The sequence below is a fragment of the Pteropus alecto genome, unplaced genomic scaffold, assembly GCF_000325575.1.
Source record: "Pteropus alecto unplaced genomic scaffold, ASM32557v1 scaffold81, whole genome shotgun sequence".
In the NCBI taxonomy this organism is placed as follows: domain Eukaryota; kingdom Metazoa; phylum Chordata; class Mammalia; order Chiroptera; family Pteropodidae; genus Pteropus; species Pteropus alecto.
In genome coordinates, this window is record NW_006433378.1 from 4,959,745 (window position 1) to 4,976,637 (window position 16,893).

Below are 16,893 nucleotides of genomic sequence, written 5' to 3' on the forward strand. Positions count from 1 at the left end.
ACCCTCTTTACTCTTCCCCCAAGCAGCTCAAATGGTACCTAGTCTAAGAAGCCTTCAATCCACACACCCAGGGGGGAACTAATGCATCTTGCTGGTTTTCACAGCATTTTGTTGACCATTTTTCACATTGTATTACAATTAGCTGTATCTGCATCTGTCTTCCCCACCAGACTGTGAGATCCTAGAGAGCAAGGGCTGTTTTATTCATCTTTGTATTCCTTGTGCCTGACCCAACAGATGCTCAGTAAATGTTTGTTGACTGACTGAATGAGGTGTCTGTTCCATTTGTTGTGAATAAAGCTCTATGTTATAGTTTATAGCCAACACTCAAATTATCTGAAAATTACCTATTTTAAATTTTTCTCAGGAGGTAGATGGGAGAAAAATTTAAATAATTTCTTCAATTAAAATAATTAAAAAAAATTTTTTTTTCTCTCTTGCCCTTGTTAAAACCTGCAGGCTCCACACACAGCTTTCTCAGCTATATAGATCTGTCTATTGTATCTGCTTTGTCAGCAGGGTTGGGAACAAGGAAGAAGCTGCACCTGGCTTCATGGCTCAGATTTGTTTTCTTGGCTGCTCGGGATGCTGAGATGGTTAATAAGCAAATCAGCCTCAGCATTCAAATACGCAGTTAATAAATCCTGAAAGAGATACAAATTAAAATCCTCCAGCAAAGCCCGTAGGCAAAACCTGTGTTTTCTCTAATCTACCGAGGATTTTCTTTTCCACCATGGTATGTGAGGTTAGGACCAGATTGTGGGCAATATCATCCTCTGGGAATGCAAGAGCTTCTCATGTTGGAATATCTCCCCTTGGAGATTTCCTGACTCTATGTAAAGGATTTTAGCCAGAGGAGGAGTCATAGCAACTGGAGGTTGTGTGTACCTTGTTTAAATGACAACAGTACCTACCTGACCCCAGGTACTTGAGCTTCTTATCACAACCCAGCCTGGAGCAGAGAGTGTACAAGTCAGTGAGGCCATCCTTTTGGACCTGGTAAGTCTAGAAGCCTGCTTGTTTAAGACTGCTGTGCCCTCCGTTGGGTTTAATTCTTTTTTTCCAGGAGCTTGTCTCTCCCAAATAAGTACTCTGACCAGACTTTGGGAGAGAGCTGAACCACACATACCATACAGAACTGAATACCAGATCAAGGCAGAGGCTAACACCCAGCTGAGGTCATAATGCTCTGTTGTCCATTTTGTTTCTTCCCAGGGGAAGCAGAAACAGGAGTAGCTGTGCTCCCAGAGGGAGCCTCCTAGGAGATGGAGAAGCTGGACACTAACGCCTCAAAAGAACAAAGACTCTGCCAGTTCTCGGAGGACTACAAGCAAATCTACCTCTCTCTGACCTACAGTATCATCTTTGTGCTAGGGCTGTCCCTGAATAGCACTGTCTTGTGGCTCTCCTGGTGCCAAACCAAGCGCTGGGGCTGTGCCACCATCTATCTGGTGAACCTGATGGTAGCTGACCTGCTCTATGTGCTGACGCTGCCATTCCTCATCATCGCCTACTCCCTGGGTGACAGATGGCCCTTCGGGGAACTGCTCTGCAGACTGGTGCGCTTCCTGTTCTACACCAACCTCTATGGCAGCATCCTGCTGCTGACCTGCATCTCCGTGCATCGCTTCCTGAGTGTGTGCCACCCCCTGCGTTCGCTGCCCTACCGGACCCGCCGGCATGCCCTACTGGGTGCAGCTGCCACCTGGGCCCTGGTGGTCCTTCAGCTGCTGCCCACACTAGGTTTCTCCCACACAGACTACGTCGATGGTCAGGTGATCTGCTACGACACAACCAGCCCGGAGAATTTTGATCAGTTTTTTGCATACAGCATGGTTCTGACGTTGTCCGGCTTTGTCCTCCCCTCCTTTGTCATCTTGGTGTGCTATGCACTGATGGTTAGGAGACTGACCATTCCAGAGGACACCCTCATGAGGACAAGCAACGCGGCCCGGGCCAAGTCCATCCGGACCATCCTGCTGGTGTGCAGCCTCTTCACCCTCTGCGTTGTGCCCTTCCATGTCACACGCTCCTTCTACTTCACACTCCGTTTCCTGACCTCTCAGGACTGCCAGCTCTTGATGGTGGCCAGCTTGGCCTACAAGATATGGAGGCCTCTGGTGAGCATGAGCAGCTGCCTCAACCCAGTCCTATACTTTCTGTTGGTTGGGAACAACAGAGTCAGGCTCTTCCAGAAACTGAAGCATAACAATGTGGGTGAGCACCCAGCTGGAGCCCAAGGAGAGAGGCCCAGGGGTGGGGAGATCTGGGCACTGGCAAGATGAAGTTTAGGGAAAACGACAGTGACTTGTTTGAACACAGTCATGCTAGTGGGAGAGAGACTCAAGATGTCCTAGTGGTGTCCTGCTAAAAAGGATTTTATATTGATGTTAAGAGCTTTTAAAACAAGAATTTGGAGAGAGCCACCAACACAAAGAAAAACTGGTATTTTAATGGGAGTTGACATTTATCTCCTGTCATTCAGGTCTTGGCTCAAACATCACTCAGAAGCCACTCCAGCTCACCATAGCTAATGCTGAACTCTCTCCTCAAAATCCAGTCACTATTATACTTCCCTATTTATTGTCTAACACGTACTAGCACCTGGACTTGTTGATTACTTATTTCTCATCTGTCTCTGCCCCCTATGATATAGACTCCTAGAGGACAGGGACCTCGCCTGTCTCACTGTTGTACTCCTAGTGCCAGCCTCCACAGCAGGGCCCAGAACATAGTGAGTGCACAGTAGATAGAGAATGAATGAATGAGTGAATGACTAAATGGATGAAGTGAATGGAGAATGAACTCCTTACTATATAAGATCATTTCACAGGGAGTAACTCATTTAATCCTAACAGCCCTTGGAGGTGGGAGCTACTGTTGGGCCCCTTTACAGAGATAACGGAATTGTAGCACAGAGCTTTTAAGTCACTCGTCCCATGTCACCCAACTGGAGAACGCTCAGAGCTTAGTGTTGGACAGAAGTTTTGAACCCAGGAACTGATCTCTGAGGTATGTACTCCTGAGACTGAAGCATATGGCCCCATCTAAAGGCTGGTCAAGAGCCATGGCCAAGTTTCCTTTGACAGCACCAGCTCACTTGTTTACATGACCGCTACTATCTGCAGACCACGGGCATCTTCTACTGCACGTCTCAACCAGTGTTCTGGTTAAGGTGAGAAAAAGCTCTGAGAGATAAAGTGGGAGATACAGGCTAAAGTGACTACATGAACGATGACCACATGCTGTCCCAGTTTATGACAAAAAGAACAGTTTTATCATGGTCTTAAGTCATAATATGTTCATTCACTAAATATATACACACACACACATATATATATATACATAATCCAAGGTAATCCAAAAAGATAACCTTAAAAAAAGAAAAAGCTCTCATACTTAAAGAATCACGATCTTTAAGGAGTTCTCAGATTTAAACATACATTATTGTATAATTCATTACAGTCTATGAAGAGGTAGACAAGCCTTTTTCATAAACCGAAGTGGAACCCCTCATTACTATCCCAATCTAATTACAGGAAATGTCTGAATAAACCATGTATGTGTCTAAATTATAAATTTTTACTCTAAAAATACAGTTTATTGCTTCCAAGGGCACACAATAATTAGAACTAGACCAAGTGTTGCCTAGCAGAATTCCTTAGCATAATTAGTTTAATGAATAGGCAAGGATGTTTTCTAATTAGCAGGTCAGCTGTTTCCACATAAGTAAGTGCTTCTACAGCAGCTGAGAGCTTAAAACTGCTTGCTCTTTTGAACATTCTATCAGCTTACTTGCTTATCTTATTAATTTTAGTCTCTTTCTTTGCATAACACACAGGGAAGATTCAGCCAACTTACAGTCCCTTAGAAATTAATAAAGGTTAACATCACTGGTGACCTGGTGTACCAAGCTCCCCGCAAAAAGCTGAAAGCCATCCCACAACCCACATCTCACGCAGCCATTACTTGTAATGCCCAGCAGCCTGCCAGCCCTGGTGGTGGGAAGAAAACTTACCTAGAATCCTCGCGATGCATTGAATTTACCTTAAAAGAAAGTGCTTTACACCCCTGCCAAAGTTTTCCAGTCTTTAGTCTCTGTTATATGGACTTTTCTGATCCATATAATGCTAATTTAGCTTCAGCAAAGTCTTTTGACCTTCTTGACAGTGAAGTATAAGTATCCGTTTTTAACTTATTTCTGGATAGTTGGGATCAAAAAAGGTAATTTAATTGACATTGTATTCTGGTTTTCAGGGACAGTTATCTCAAGACATAAGAAACGAACCAGACTATTCCCTTTGGGGAAAAGGACCCACTGCTGAACATAAATCAGGAAAATATATCTGTCTCTCTCGTAGTTATTGAAAACTCACCAACAGAAAGGAACAAGTAGACTAAAAGTAGCAAAAGTTCTTCTTGAAAATACCTGGGCAATGCCCACCATCCTAGCGAAAGTGGGCATCTCCAAATACGTTATCACCCTGGGCCCTAAGCATTGCATAATCTTCCTGGTTGTTTGGTCAGGTTAAAATAAAATCAAAAGTCAGAGAATGCTATCATGTACAAAATACTGTAAATGGGGTAGTACTTGATGAAATGTAACGGCTATAGCCTCCTACAAAAATATCAAGCCTGGTGCCAGCCCTTCAGGAGGTTAGACTGTTGGAGAAACAAAATAAAAATATATGTACAAACAATAATATGTGCACTAATTAACAATTTCATCAGCTACGGAAGAAATCATGTCAGTCATTGATTAATCCAAATGAACAACACAGACATAAGTATTAAGGAAGTTTCAGGGGTGGGGGTGGAGGGAGTGAGGGCACTTTCAGCTGAGAGACTCATGAAAAGAGTTATGAGTCTGCTGAAGGCTAGGCAAATGTCAATTATTAGGATTCCCCAAGCAGTGGAGAAAATGTAAAATTTTTGTGAGAGCCAATGGTTGGTTCCTGAAGGTAGCGGGTAGAGACAGTGCTAGAAGGGTGGGCACCCCAAGGCCAGGGAAAGCAGCACTCCTCAAGGCACAGGGAACCACCAAGGGCATTTGAGCAGGACAGTGATATGATCAAAGCTGTGACTTAGAAACTTAATCTGAAGGCCCCCCCATTTTCTACAATTTAGAAAAAATAAAAAGCAAACTTCTTCAAGGTCTCCTAATTGGTCTCCCTTTCTTTCAAAGACATCCTAATAACACCTTCAGATTTTCTTTAAAACAGCATTTTTGTCAGTTTTCTTCCTATATCATCATTTCTACTCAATAAGGCTCAGATTTCTCCTGCTGGCATAGAAGAGCCATCACAGTCTAGTCTCAACTGAACTTTTCAACTCACAGGCCTCCTACCATTCTCTGTGGATCTCCACTTCCCCGCCCCCCATGTTTGCCATAGGGCTGCCATCCACCATTCAACGCCTCCCAACCCCACAAAAACAAACAAAAACAAACAACAACAACAACAAAAACCTTCTCCAAATGCTTAAGTGCTCATCTTCCCAGAGCATGAGTTCTACTTCCTCCATCTACTTCCTATCTCACTTTGCATTGCTGATTCATCCACTGGGCTTACCACCCTGGAGCTGATGATGGGACCCTTTATCATCTCAGTCTGTTTTATCTCTCCCACTATTTGATCTTTCAATCTACAGAACATGGCATCCTAGCAACACTGTGAACATGACAGACACTCAATAAGCAATGGTGATGCTGATAATGGAGGCAGAGGAAGGTGACCAACATTTAGAAGACCACTATAGTAATCCAAACATACAGAGAATGGGCATGAATAGAACAAACAAGATTTTAAAATATATTGGACAGAATGAAGAAAAGCACAATGATTGTTTAGACACGAGTGGTAAGGGAAACACTGGTTCCAAGTCTAAGGAACCAGAACTAGAACCTAGCACATAGTAGGCGCTCAACTGTCACTGGGGAAAGAAAAGGGAGGGAGAGAGGAAACAAGGCTGTGCATTACAGGAGGAGAGTTCAGACTCAGACAAGTTCAATGTGAGCTGCTAGTGAGACAAATTGAAAATGTAGAAAATGGAAGATCAGAGACAGCTTAGGCTCAAGCTCTGGGTTTAGAGTTATCTGTCCAGGCAAACAGTCAAAGCTGAAATGGAAATGATATCGCTGAGGAAGAAGGGGAAAGAAAGAACAGAGGACCTAGGAGATACAGGAATCACATAAAATTATGACAGAGAGAGGAGGTGGTGCTAGATAATAAAGCACTGGGAAATCAAATGAGGGAACAGTTCCAAGAAAGTAGTCAAGGAGAATGCAATAGACTAATCAAAGAAACTAATATCAAAAAGACTAGTCAAAGAGAATGAACAGTTGTCTTTCAGCAAACAACTCAAATGCCACCTCTTCTAAGACACCTCCTCTGATCACCCATCAGAAGGCCCTTTCTCTTCTCTGACCCATCATCCACACCTCTTAGAGGACATCCCCCCTTCTACCAAGTGTGAGCGGCCTTATTTAAAGCCTCTTACCACACACTCCCAAAGAATCCAGCAGAGGCTTGAACATATGGGTACTCACTAAATTTTTGTGGAACAAATGAATATACAGCAAATGATTCTCCTATGTATGCTTTTCTGGAATTACTGCCTAAATCCATTCATGAATGTGTGCCTATAAAACAAAATGACAAGTTGCTTGGGATTTATTTGTTCTAACACTGAACTCCAATTCAATGCAGTTCTAGGACACACAATACCTGTAAGCATTCTCACTTTTTAGCCCACATTTCAAAGACAATAAAGAGGGGAAATGTTTTACGAAGTAATTTGCAATTAAGCATAAGCTAAGCTTATAAAGTTGTGTATTCTCATTATCTTTTACTTTCTTGTAAACAGGCCAAATCTCTTTAGTATTTCTATGTCTCAACTTTTTGTTGAGGTCTTTTTTTTTTTATGTACCAAACAACTACAAAGATAATAACCCGAAGAAGAATTCCATGATAAGAGCAGAACTTATGTTCTTGCAACAAGCTATAACTGGGCATTTTTATAGTGGTTAAATCATGAACAAAAAGCAAAAAGCGCCACTCCAAGAAAATTAAAGAACAGCAGAATCTGAGAATGTTCCACTCTACAAGTAGAAAAACACATTAACGAGATCTTTATAAAGCATTAACCCAACAAAGAAAAAGCCACTGAAGAATCCCTCTGATCTTTTTTTTTAGCCTAGTTTCTTGCAAGAATAGGTTACACTTTGTATTGCAATTTCTACCTTGGATTTATCCCAAGTCATCCCGAGCTGGCTGCTGCGCATCCTACTGAAATTGGGATGCATCAATGACTTGCCAATTATAAAATGAATGGATACTTACAGGCCCTATCCTGTTTAAGATTTCAGGGCAACTGCCACTGTCACCCATGCCCTTCTCAAATTCTCCTCTGCTTCCACAGAACGCACCCTCTCTCTTGCTTCTCTCCGCACCTCGTCCTGCTCTCACCCTGTGCGGGTGGGTGAGCCTTAGGACACTGTCCTCAGCACTCTTCTCCCCTCATTCCTACTCTCTTCCTGGGCAATCTCACTGACTCCCTGAGAGCCCTACCGATGGCCTGGAAATCCTCTCTCCTATTTCAAACCTATGCTTCTGTCCACACAACAGTCCCTCAGGCACTGCAAGCTCCATGAAACCAAAACTGAAATCATTTTCCTCTGAAATCTGCTCTTTCTGGTTAAATTGAACTACAATCCATCCAAGCCAGAAATCTGAGAGTCACCCTTACTTTCGGCCTCTCCTCCAACCTCACATTGTCATGATCACATTGTCAGTTCAACCTCTCGAGCGTCATTGGAACTTGTCCTTTCCTTTCCATCTTCACTGCGTGAGTTCAAACTCCCATCATCTCTCTCGAGCTTCACTGCTCCCACCTACAAACTGTTCTCCTTACTCCAGATTTGTTCCCCTTAACCTCCAATTCATCCCTTTCCTTCTGCTTTTGGGGTCATCTTTCTAAATGTAAATCCCATCTTAGTCCCCAACAAAAAAATCTTCCAAAAGCTCCCATTTGCCTTCAGGATTAAGATCAAAATGATAAACATGGAATGAAAGGCCCTCAGCGATCTGCCTCATATCAAAGCTTAAAACCTACACTCTCCACGTGCCCCCTTCACTCCACCTGCATTAACTTAGCAGGCTCTCTCAGGATTAGCTCTGGGACCTCTTGTCCTCCCTACTCTCACCCCATCCCTGCTCTGTTTAGGTGAGTCGACCTACTCATCCTTTATAATGCAGCTCAAAGACTATGTCCTCTGGGAATCTTAGGCATACTGTAGGTTCTCTGAACCTCATTAGCCGTTGCTCTGTGACAGTGCTCATCACACTGTATCACAATCCCAGGGTTACTGGTTCTCTGTCCATTTCCCCAACTCACATATGCGACTCTTGAGGAAGGTGGTCCACATTTTCCACATCTCCAAACCACCCCCTTTGCTAAAGAGCCTTAGGTTCTATGATGCCAGAAACAAAGGATGACATAGAAATCTGTGCACATCCTACATTATCATCGTTACAGCATTATGCTTGGTCCTCCCCACTACCATATTTTTTGAATAGCAAGATGCGGTCAAAGATAAGATATATCCCAATTTCAGAATTGTTAAAGTAATGGCATCACAAAAACTATACATATTTTGTCATCAGATTAGAAATGCATTTTAAAAATCCAAGTGCTGGAAAATAAACCCAAACTGAAATAACTCTTAAAGGGAGCACATATATACGTTATCTTAAAATATTACAGTATTTTCCCTTTGAAATATTCAATAAGGAACTGTTTGTTCTATATCCCGGTTGTGATAGCCAGAACGCAAATCTATCATCTACTAAAATTCACAGGACTATAGAACCACAGAACACATTTTAAATGTCCGTTATATATGCCTGTCCTCTTAGGCTCATTCCCCTGGCTCTTCCATCCGCCAAGTCTGGACTCCACCTCCACGGACCCCAAAGGAACCCAAAGAGGACACATATTTCTGCGACTCTCCATTTCATGAGCAATGACTCTAAAATCTGAGATGACCTCTCTCCAGGCCCTTTTCACTACCTCCATGTCTCAGCCCAGGCTTCTTGTTGCTAATTAAGGCCGTTCTTCCAGCTGTTTCTCTCATCCCAGCTCCCCCAGGTCCACTGCTGCCAGCTCAAAGCTAGCCTCTCTCCTCTCTCATCCTCCTCCCACCTCACTCCATTGACTGTCCATCTCCTGTCCACTATACCCTCTGAAATCGGGACTCTGTTGGGGTGGGGAGGAGGGAGAAGGATTTGCCTTTTGTCCTAACACTTTTATTTACCTCTTCCCCAGGGCAGATAGGGTCTGCTTTGAAAGGTCAAAAACTACCTGAAAGCAGTAAGACATAGAACCCCAAAATAATATTTTCCTTGGAAAATTGAATAAGCCTCAATATTGGCGGGGGTGAGGGGGCGCGGGAGGGAGGAGCAGTGGGATGAGCCTTGCAAGAAGCTTGAAAGTGTCACCAGCCCCATACTTTCAGCTATTTATGAACAATCCATTGTTATCCTAGAAATTTCTGGGCATGCTTCATTTACTTGCCAGAGAACCCAAAGGAATCTGAATGCAATCCTAGGAGGGTCCATATTGTCCAATATATCAACTAATCCACTAAATGCAAGGAATGGATAGATATTTCTCTAGACAATGTTTTAGGTCATCCATTAATGACTACACATCTAACATATGGTAATTAACCATATCTTTATGTTTCATAAACTAAGAAAGTGAGTGTTAAAAGGAACTCTAGTGATATTCCATTGTTAATCAGGAAATGGAAGCACAGAAAGCTACTACCTAGTAAAACTCACGAGACAAGCACGGGAGGTGATCTTCTTCAAAAAGACAAAAAAGACAAACTCCTGCAAAGCACACATTAATCCCAAAGTGAATGGCTCATAGGTCCAGTGATTTTCATTACGCAACTGACCTGCAGTCAAACCTATGGGGGAAATCAGTTTAGGGAGCAGAGTAAGCTTATCAGGGAAGCTGCCATGATGTTGGTCTCAGTGGTAGCAAAGAACAGCTTTATTGGTAGGGCCAATAAAGACCTACCAGGGAGAAGACCCATCACTTGAGTAATGACCATACACGTGAACACCTCAGGGAATTAAGTGGTAATAAATGCGTAATAAGTTTGGCTGTCTGGCCTGCATGCATGATCAAAAACTTTTCAGTATTTCTTTAAAAACATCAAAGTTTTCCCCCATCAACCTCTAGGCAGCAAATCCCTGCTCAGAGTCTAAGCTCAACCACCCCTGCCACCCCCTCCACCCCCAGGAGGGCACTCCAAGAACAAGCAAAGGGAAGAAGCCAAGTGGTGTGAGGCTGAGGTGGAGGTATTCCAGAAATCAAGGACAATTTAAAGCTGTTCTTTGCTATCACTGAAACCAAAAAATAAGTGCCTTATTTCATTTAGCCCATACCCCATTCTCTATTGTTTTCTCTCCTATGGTTCCCCTCACATGCAAGTTTCTTCCTGTCAATGCAAATTCCATTTCTAACTCCAGGCCTTGTTTAACTCCCACCTACATCCCCAAAGTTCTTTGGAAAAAAACACCTATTACTACCTCCCTTCTGAACCCTAATACCATTTTCTTCAAACAGTAGCATTCAAATTTGTGTTGAATTTCCTTCTCTGTGTTTTTTTAACTTTTATTACACAGTATTTATTGTTGAAAAATTAGAAAATATAAATAAGCCAAAAGAAAGTCTTCACCCAGATATTTATGTACCTATCCTTCAGACATGTTTGCGTTTTCACAAAAATAGCAGCAGCACTCTGAATCTTCTGCATAATGCCATTGTTCCATGTCAGTATGCTCTCTAATGAAACCATTTAATGACTGCTTAATATTTCACTATAAGCACATGGTACGATATACTTAACAAATATACTTAACAAATAGGAGTATTCTTATAAACGTGGATGTCTTCCCACTTCAGGCTATTACAAGCAATCTTGCAATGAAGAGACTTCCTTAAGTATATTTATGTATTATATGTCTAATGGTTTCCTTAGGATAAATTAGAAATTCAATTGCTATGCCAAAAGGCATGTGGCCCAGTCTTTTAGGTCTTGTTATTTATACTGCCAATTTATCCTTCGAAAAGTTAACCTAACTTATTCTCCTTATTTATGCATCATTCAAAAAATATTTATTTTTGCCTACTTTGTGCTAGGCACTATCAACGCAATCAAGATAACAGACACAGTCCTTGCCCTCAAGGAATTTATAATCTAAAGAGACAGAAACCCATACCACCACAAATTCTTCAATACAAGTAGAGGTAAGCTAAGAAGGAAAAATATAGGCTTTTTCCAAGATCACAGGAATTTTAGAAGAACCTGATATAGCATGAAGGGTCTGGAAGAGTTTCCACAGGAATAATGCTTCTGAGCTGGGACTAAGGTTTCCTATTGGAAATCAGGTGAAACCAGGTTGCAGAGCATCCTGGGTAATATGTTTTAAGCAAAGGGATCAGGGTGGACAAAGCCCCCCAGGAAGGGAAGGAACATGACCCATTTGAAAAAAATCTAAGCAGCTCAATGCAACTGGAGCACAGAGGTAGAGGAAAGATTAAGGCAAGGGCCAGACCACACAAGTCCTCCGGCAGTGGACATCCTGCACTCTCCTCAACTGGTGAGGCCAACATTCGACAGCCATTAAAAGTCATGCTGCCTTCAAAGCCTAAAGAGCTAACAAATGAAAAATGACACGATAAACTATAAATCAGAAAAATAAACTTATCTTGAATAAAAAATATGCATCTTTAATTTAATGTGTTCCAGAACTTTTAAACATACAGTGTTAGGCCATGTACTTGAAACAATACAATTGGCTAATTCATTAGTTTAATAGTTGTCTAAAATATCTGCACACCCACAGAGAGTAAAACATATGAAAAATTCCTTGACTTGAATATGCTAAGACTGAGTCAATTAAAAAGTGTTTTAAGTCTGTCAGAGAAATTTCACATCTGTATTTTATTTATTTTATTTGGAGAAAAAGCTAATCCCATAATCTTTCAATGACTATAATTAGGCAAATTTTCTTTATTCCAACACAGATTTTCTTATAATCTGCCACATAAATAAGAGTTAAAGTTAGAGTTTTAAGAATTTTTTCAAAATTTAAAAGTTAGAAGACATTATTTCTTTTACAGTGTTTTTATTTATCCATGTAGATATGCAATTATCATACTTTAAAGGACATTTTAAAATAATTAACTATAAAAAAAAACTGTACAGAATGTTTGTACCACAAAATCATGTTCCCAAGTGATTAAGGTGCTCAGCACTGGAGAGATAAAGCTCAAAAGGGTCACTGCTCAGCAGCCTCTCATAACTAAAGGAGCAGAATACAATCTGCTACTTGCGAAAATGAAGAGACTTCATAAAAATAACTTGTAAACATTCCCTATCATAAAAGGGAATGCCTATTAAAATGCCATAGTTTATTCTGTGTGAAACATCCCTCTACTCCCTCAAAAAGCTTTAAAAATTTTTTTTTGCTTTAAGATGAAAAGGTCATATCCCTAAGATTTACTTTGTGAAAATGATCTCAATACGAGATCCAATGATTTCTATTATTTACTGTCCTTACTGAAGTTCACCTGCTTGTTCCAGAGCAATTTTCTAAACTTCATTGTTGATTAGCCTATTCTAAAGAATTCTTCAGCAACACACAAAAGACAGAGAATAAAATAGTCCTCACGAACATACTTTGAAATAGGTGTATTTCCAGACCAGTTTTTCCTAATGACTATACTCTAGATTAAAAAAAAAATTTTAATAAATGGAGGTTTTCAAACCAATGATATGTGCAGCTCATTCTCATGACAGTCCTTTAAACTTCTCATCTGCAAAACACAATGCAATAAATTATGAAAAAGAGGAGGAAAAAAACGTAAAGCCCATCTGGTTTACAAAATGAAAACCATAAGCATTACAAAACATGTAGTGCCAAGTATTAGAAGTTACACGTTTTGCTGAATAATCTTTTAAATTCTCTTGATCATAAAAGCAACGATGTAGAAAATGTGGAAAATATAGAAAAGCAAAGAAAAAAGTCCTGTAACCATACTATTTAAATGGAATTGTTAACATTTAGGGGTTTTTCTTTTAGTATTTTTTCTATTATGTACAAGTAATAAATAGGTTTAAGAAATACACATGCCTGCATACATTTTTTAAATTAAATTAGAATATATCTACATTTTTGTCTTTTGCTTTCATAATATATGGCATGTTACATATCTTTGATTTTAAAAATCCTTCTAAAAAATAATTTTTAAAATATATAGATGTGTCATAACATATTTAATCATTTCCCTACTTTGGGACATTTACATTGTTTCCAATTATCTGACATATTAAACAAAACTGTCTAAAGATATTTAAAACTTGTAACACTTCTGATTATTTTCTTAAAATATATTTCTAGAAGTTGAATTATTACGTTAAAAGGGAATCTGAGATGGCCAAGCATCACCCATGAAACAAGCCTTGATCTAGCAGATTTTAAACTATGCAAAATTTACAAAACTTAGTTACATGGTATATATTTAAAGATAAATTCTTAAATAAAAAAATTAAATGTCTAAAAAATTAGAAATAACATGAAATATAATCACTATTATGTTTTAATATACAGTCATGGAAAAATTTAATTTAAATTAAATCCCAAACTATATACTTTAACCTGTTTCAAATGAGTCAGGGAAGATGAAAAATTATCTCAACTAGTTAAGAAAAACAAAATATCAGAGAAGCTAGAAGGGTGAGTCTAGCACAGAAACTTAGGACAAACACCTTTCCTTTGATAAATTACAAATACATCTCTCTCTCAGAAGGCAATTTAAACCCGAATATTTTTTCCCCTTCATCTTAACTCTTAATGAATTTTTAAATTTTTAAATTTTCTGACATAAACAAGAATTTTGTTACAGCATTTCTGGAGGTAATTGTTAGCTCTTGAAAATCAAGAAACAGAATGATTTCTTAAACATCCAATCCCAATATCTTGAAATAAAATGCTAATGTTTAAGATTTTAAAAATAAGGACAACTTTTCTTTCTAATACTTACTCAGCATGAGAAAGTTTTATTTCTTCTCTTTGTCTTGCAGAATAATTTAGGTTCCCACCTAAAACACAAATGAACATAGAATCTTTTCAATATAACTATTGTAAGTAAAATTCAAACGGCACACACATACTCTTGCATTGAAATACCCTAAAGTAACAGAAAAGGCTATGGAAGATGAAAAGAAATAGTTTATCTGCTGGAACTTTCCCAAGGGGAAAAAAATGTTTTTTAAGAATCCTTATATGGGACAAATAACCATTCCTTAATTTTAGCATTCTTTTAAGTTTGGACTTATGTATTGCTTCAGGTTTTGTTAATTGGGACATTATATTAATATTCAGTAATAGTGAAAATTAAGAGAAATTAAAGGAAATGACCTAAAGCTATTTAAACATGTGTATACGTTCTTCTAAATGCATAATAACCTTTATGAGTAAGCCAGTTAGAAAAACTGATAAAGGTAACACCAAACTCTTAGAAAGAATGAAGAAAAAAGCACAAATGCATGCAGTATATATTAGCAAAAGGAAAAAATCTGCAATTTCTCATTCTATATCATGCACTTGCAATCACAAAATACACGTTTCAGCTATAAATCTTTTTAAATATAAAACAATAATACAGGAATGGCTTTAAATTATTTTAAAAATGCTTCTTTATGCTAATATATTTTTTGCTAGAATAAGAACATTCAAAATTTTATATTACAAAACTTAAATTTTATATTACAAAACAAAAAGAACATGACAATTTCAAGAAATATGAAGGTCCAGAATACATAATTATATGTTATATAATAAATGTTTCCATTGCTATGAACAGAATGTCACTGATACATGAACTAGAGCACTGGCCTCTTAAGAGGCACTCAGATAATCCAGTGACCCCACAAGATGATCCATCATAGTTTAAGAAGAAAATACTTGAACTTCTATTTACCTCGAGCACGATTCACCAAATAGAGTAAGACCACAGCTAAGAGTGACACTGGAAGTGAAAAAAAACACAGGGCCCTTAAAAAACAAGTACTTCTTCCCAATGATTCCTATGTAATTACGATTACAAAGTAAAACTTAGACAAATCAAATAAATCATTATTAACTAGTATTTAAAAATAAAAACACTATTCACATTATTTTCCAAAAAGCACTAAAAATAAGTTACACGCCATTTTCTCCAGTGGCTACCTGAGCCCAGGGATGGCAAAGCCAGAAACAAAGAAGCTGAGACCCCCACAGGAGAAAGGGCTGATCCACCCATGGGTCATCCCCGCTGCTCTTTCCTCTCCCTTTGTAAGTGCTGGTCCTTCCTGGCACTTACCAAAAACTCATGCAAGCCCCTAGACTGTCTACCTTTTCCAGAGAGCCATAAAGTAATCTTTTGGGAGTTTTAGGTCTGAAAACACCACATCCATTTTACAAACATCAGAACATGGTCATTAGACTCCCCGAAGCCATGAGCCAGAGCAAACCTCAGAAAGTCAGGTGCTTGGCTTTGTACTTTAACAAGAGAGGCACACTCGAACAACAAACATTTTTTTTTTAAATGGCATGGTGTTCAGTTTGGGAACCATACATGTATGGAACTGCGACTTGAAATTAAACCGCATTTGCAGCATCAAAAATAAGACAAAAGCACTTTCGTGAACCAGTATTTTAAGTTCTTATATGACTCACTTTTAAAAACAATGTTTTCAAATTTGATGTGCTTATTTCTAAAATTGAGATTTTTTTTCTAAAATTATGATAATAAAATGTATTTAGGCTATTCATAAGCAATTATCTGAAAGTATAATTATACTTCAAGTATAGATAGTCACTATTCCCTCTAAATGAAAATGAAGTCTGATAATATCATCTCTGGGGTATGACATTTTAAATATATGTTACTGAAATATAAAAGGCATCTTAATATATGAGAATTTTTTTCAGATGAACACAATTTAGTTTTCAATAGTTTCCCAATGCTTCCTATTTTTTTACCAACAAATCATTACAGGTGAAAATTAAAAAGACTAAGAATAAAAGCAATTTAAAATTGTCTAATGATCTAACTATGAGCATTCACACCTAAATCACATCAATGTCCACACATTCACACCAGGAACATACTCAGAACCCTTCAACAGTTTTACTTTAAAGGGGAAAATGTTTTTTAAAAAACATAAATATTCAAAATAGAATATAAAACAGATTCCACTGCTGCCTTTAAGGATAGAAATCTGAATAATGCCTGTGAATCTTCAGGGAACTGGAAAGTCAGCAGTTGGGAAATTGATGCACAGGCTAAGAATTATGCAAATCTAAGACATAGATCTTAGAAATTTGGTTTAAAAGAGAAGACAACAACAATGACAACAAAAAACTAAAAGTATAAATAAGCACATTCTGCTACATATTAAAAGAAACTAAATAAATGTTGCCACATGGGACACTTACAAGAAACACAGGCAATGAAGAAAACCTCCAAAAACAAATATCCCTTAGTATCCAGTATCATGCCAGCAATGATGGAAATGACTGCCAACCCAAGATTCTGAATGGACTGCATGCTACAATTCAAGAAATATAAAAACACATTTCAATTTTAAGTCTTCACATACAGAGTAATAATTCACTATAAATAATAGTATTTATAAATCACATACTGTTAGTATTAAGAGATGTTTTCAACCAGGGGTGACCTGATAAGATTTTTTTTTTATCCCACATCTCCTCTACTAGATTTCATGCTCAAAGATAAGGGAGCTTGCCTTATTAAGTGCAGTATGAA

The 16,893-nt window shown here is 38.7% G+C and overlaps 2 protein-coding genes across 4 annotated transcripts in view; one reads left to right on the forward strand and one right to left on the reverse strand.

The window, feature by feature from the left end:
• Nucleotides 1-1,265: 1,265 nt before the first annotated feature.
• LOC102889217 (P2Y purinoceptor 2-like) lies at nucleotides 1,266-2,420 on the forward strand. Its single transcript, XM_025044212.1, has one exon. It carries the CDS (start codon nucleotides 1,266-1,268, stop codon nucleotides 2,283-2,285), a length of 1,020 nt encoding a protein of 339 aa, XP_024899980.1. The 3' UTR covers nucleotides 2,286-2,420.
• A 9,364-nt stretch (nucleotides 2,421-11,784) lies between these two features.
• MFSD1 (major facilitator superfamily domain containing 1) overlaps nucleotides 11,785-16,893 on the reverse strand; it is a 20,484-nt gene continuing 15,375 nt past the window's right edge. For 2 of the 3 annotated variants that reach the window (XM_025044243.1, XM_025044244.1), the window contains 3 exons: nucleotides 16,560-16,672; nucleotides 15,061-15,108; nucleotides 14,118-14,179 (listed from right to left, as the gene is read on the reverse strand). In XM_025044243.1, coding sequence (XP_024900011.1) covers nucleotides 14,118-14,179; nucleotides 15,061-15,108; nucleotides 16,560-16,672 — 223 coding nt within the window. Of the gene's footprint in view, nucleotides 12,895-14,117; nucleotides 14,180-15,060; nucleotides 15,109-16,559; nucleotides 16,673-16,893 lie in introns of those variants that run through there. The other variant, XM_006908193.3, reaches the window with a different exon arrangement.

Bases quoted from the DNA above. Each gene is read 5' to 3' on its own strand.
- LOC102889217 (XM_025044212.1), top strand. From the start codon at position 1,266: ATGGAGAAGCTGGACACTAACGCCTCAAAAGAACAAAGACTCTGCCAG.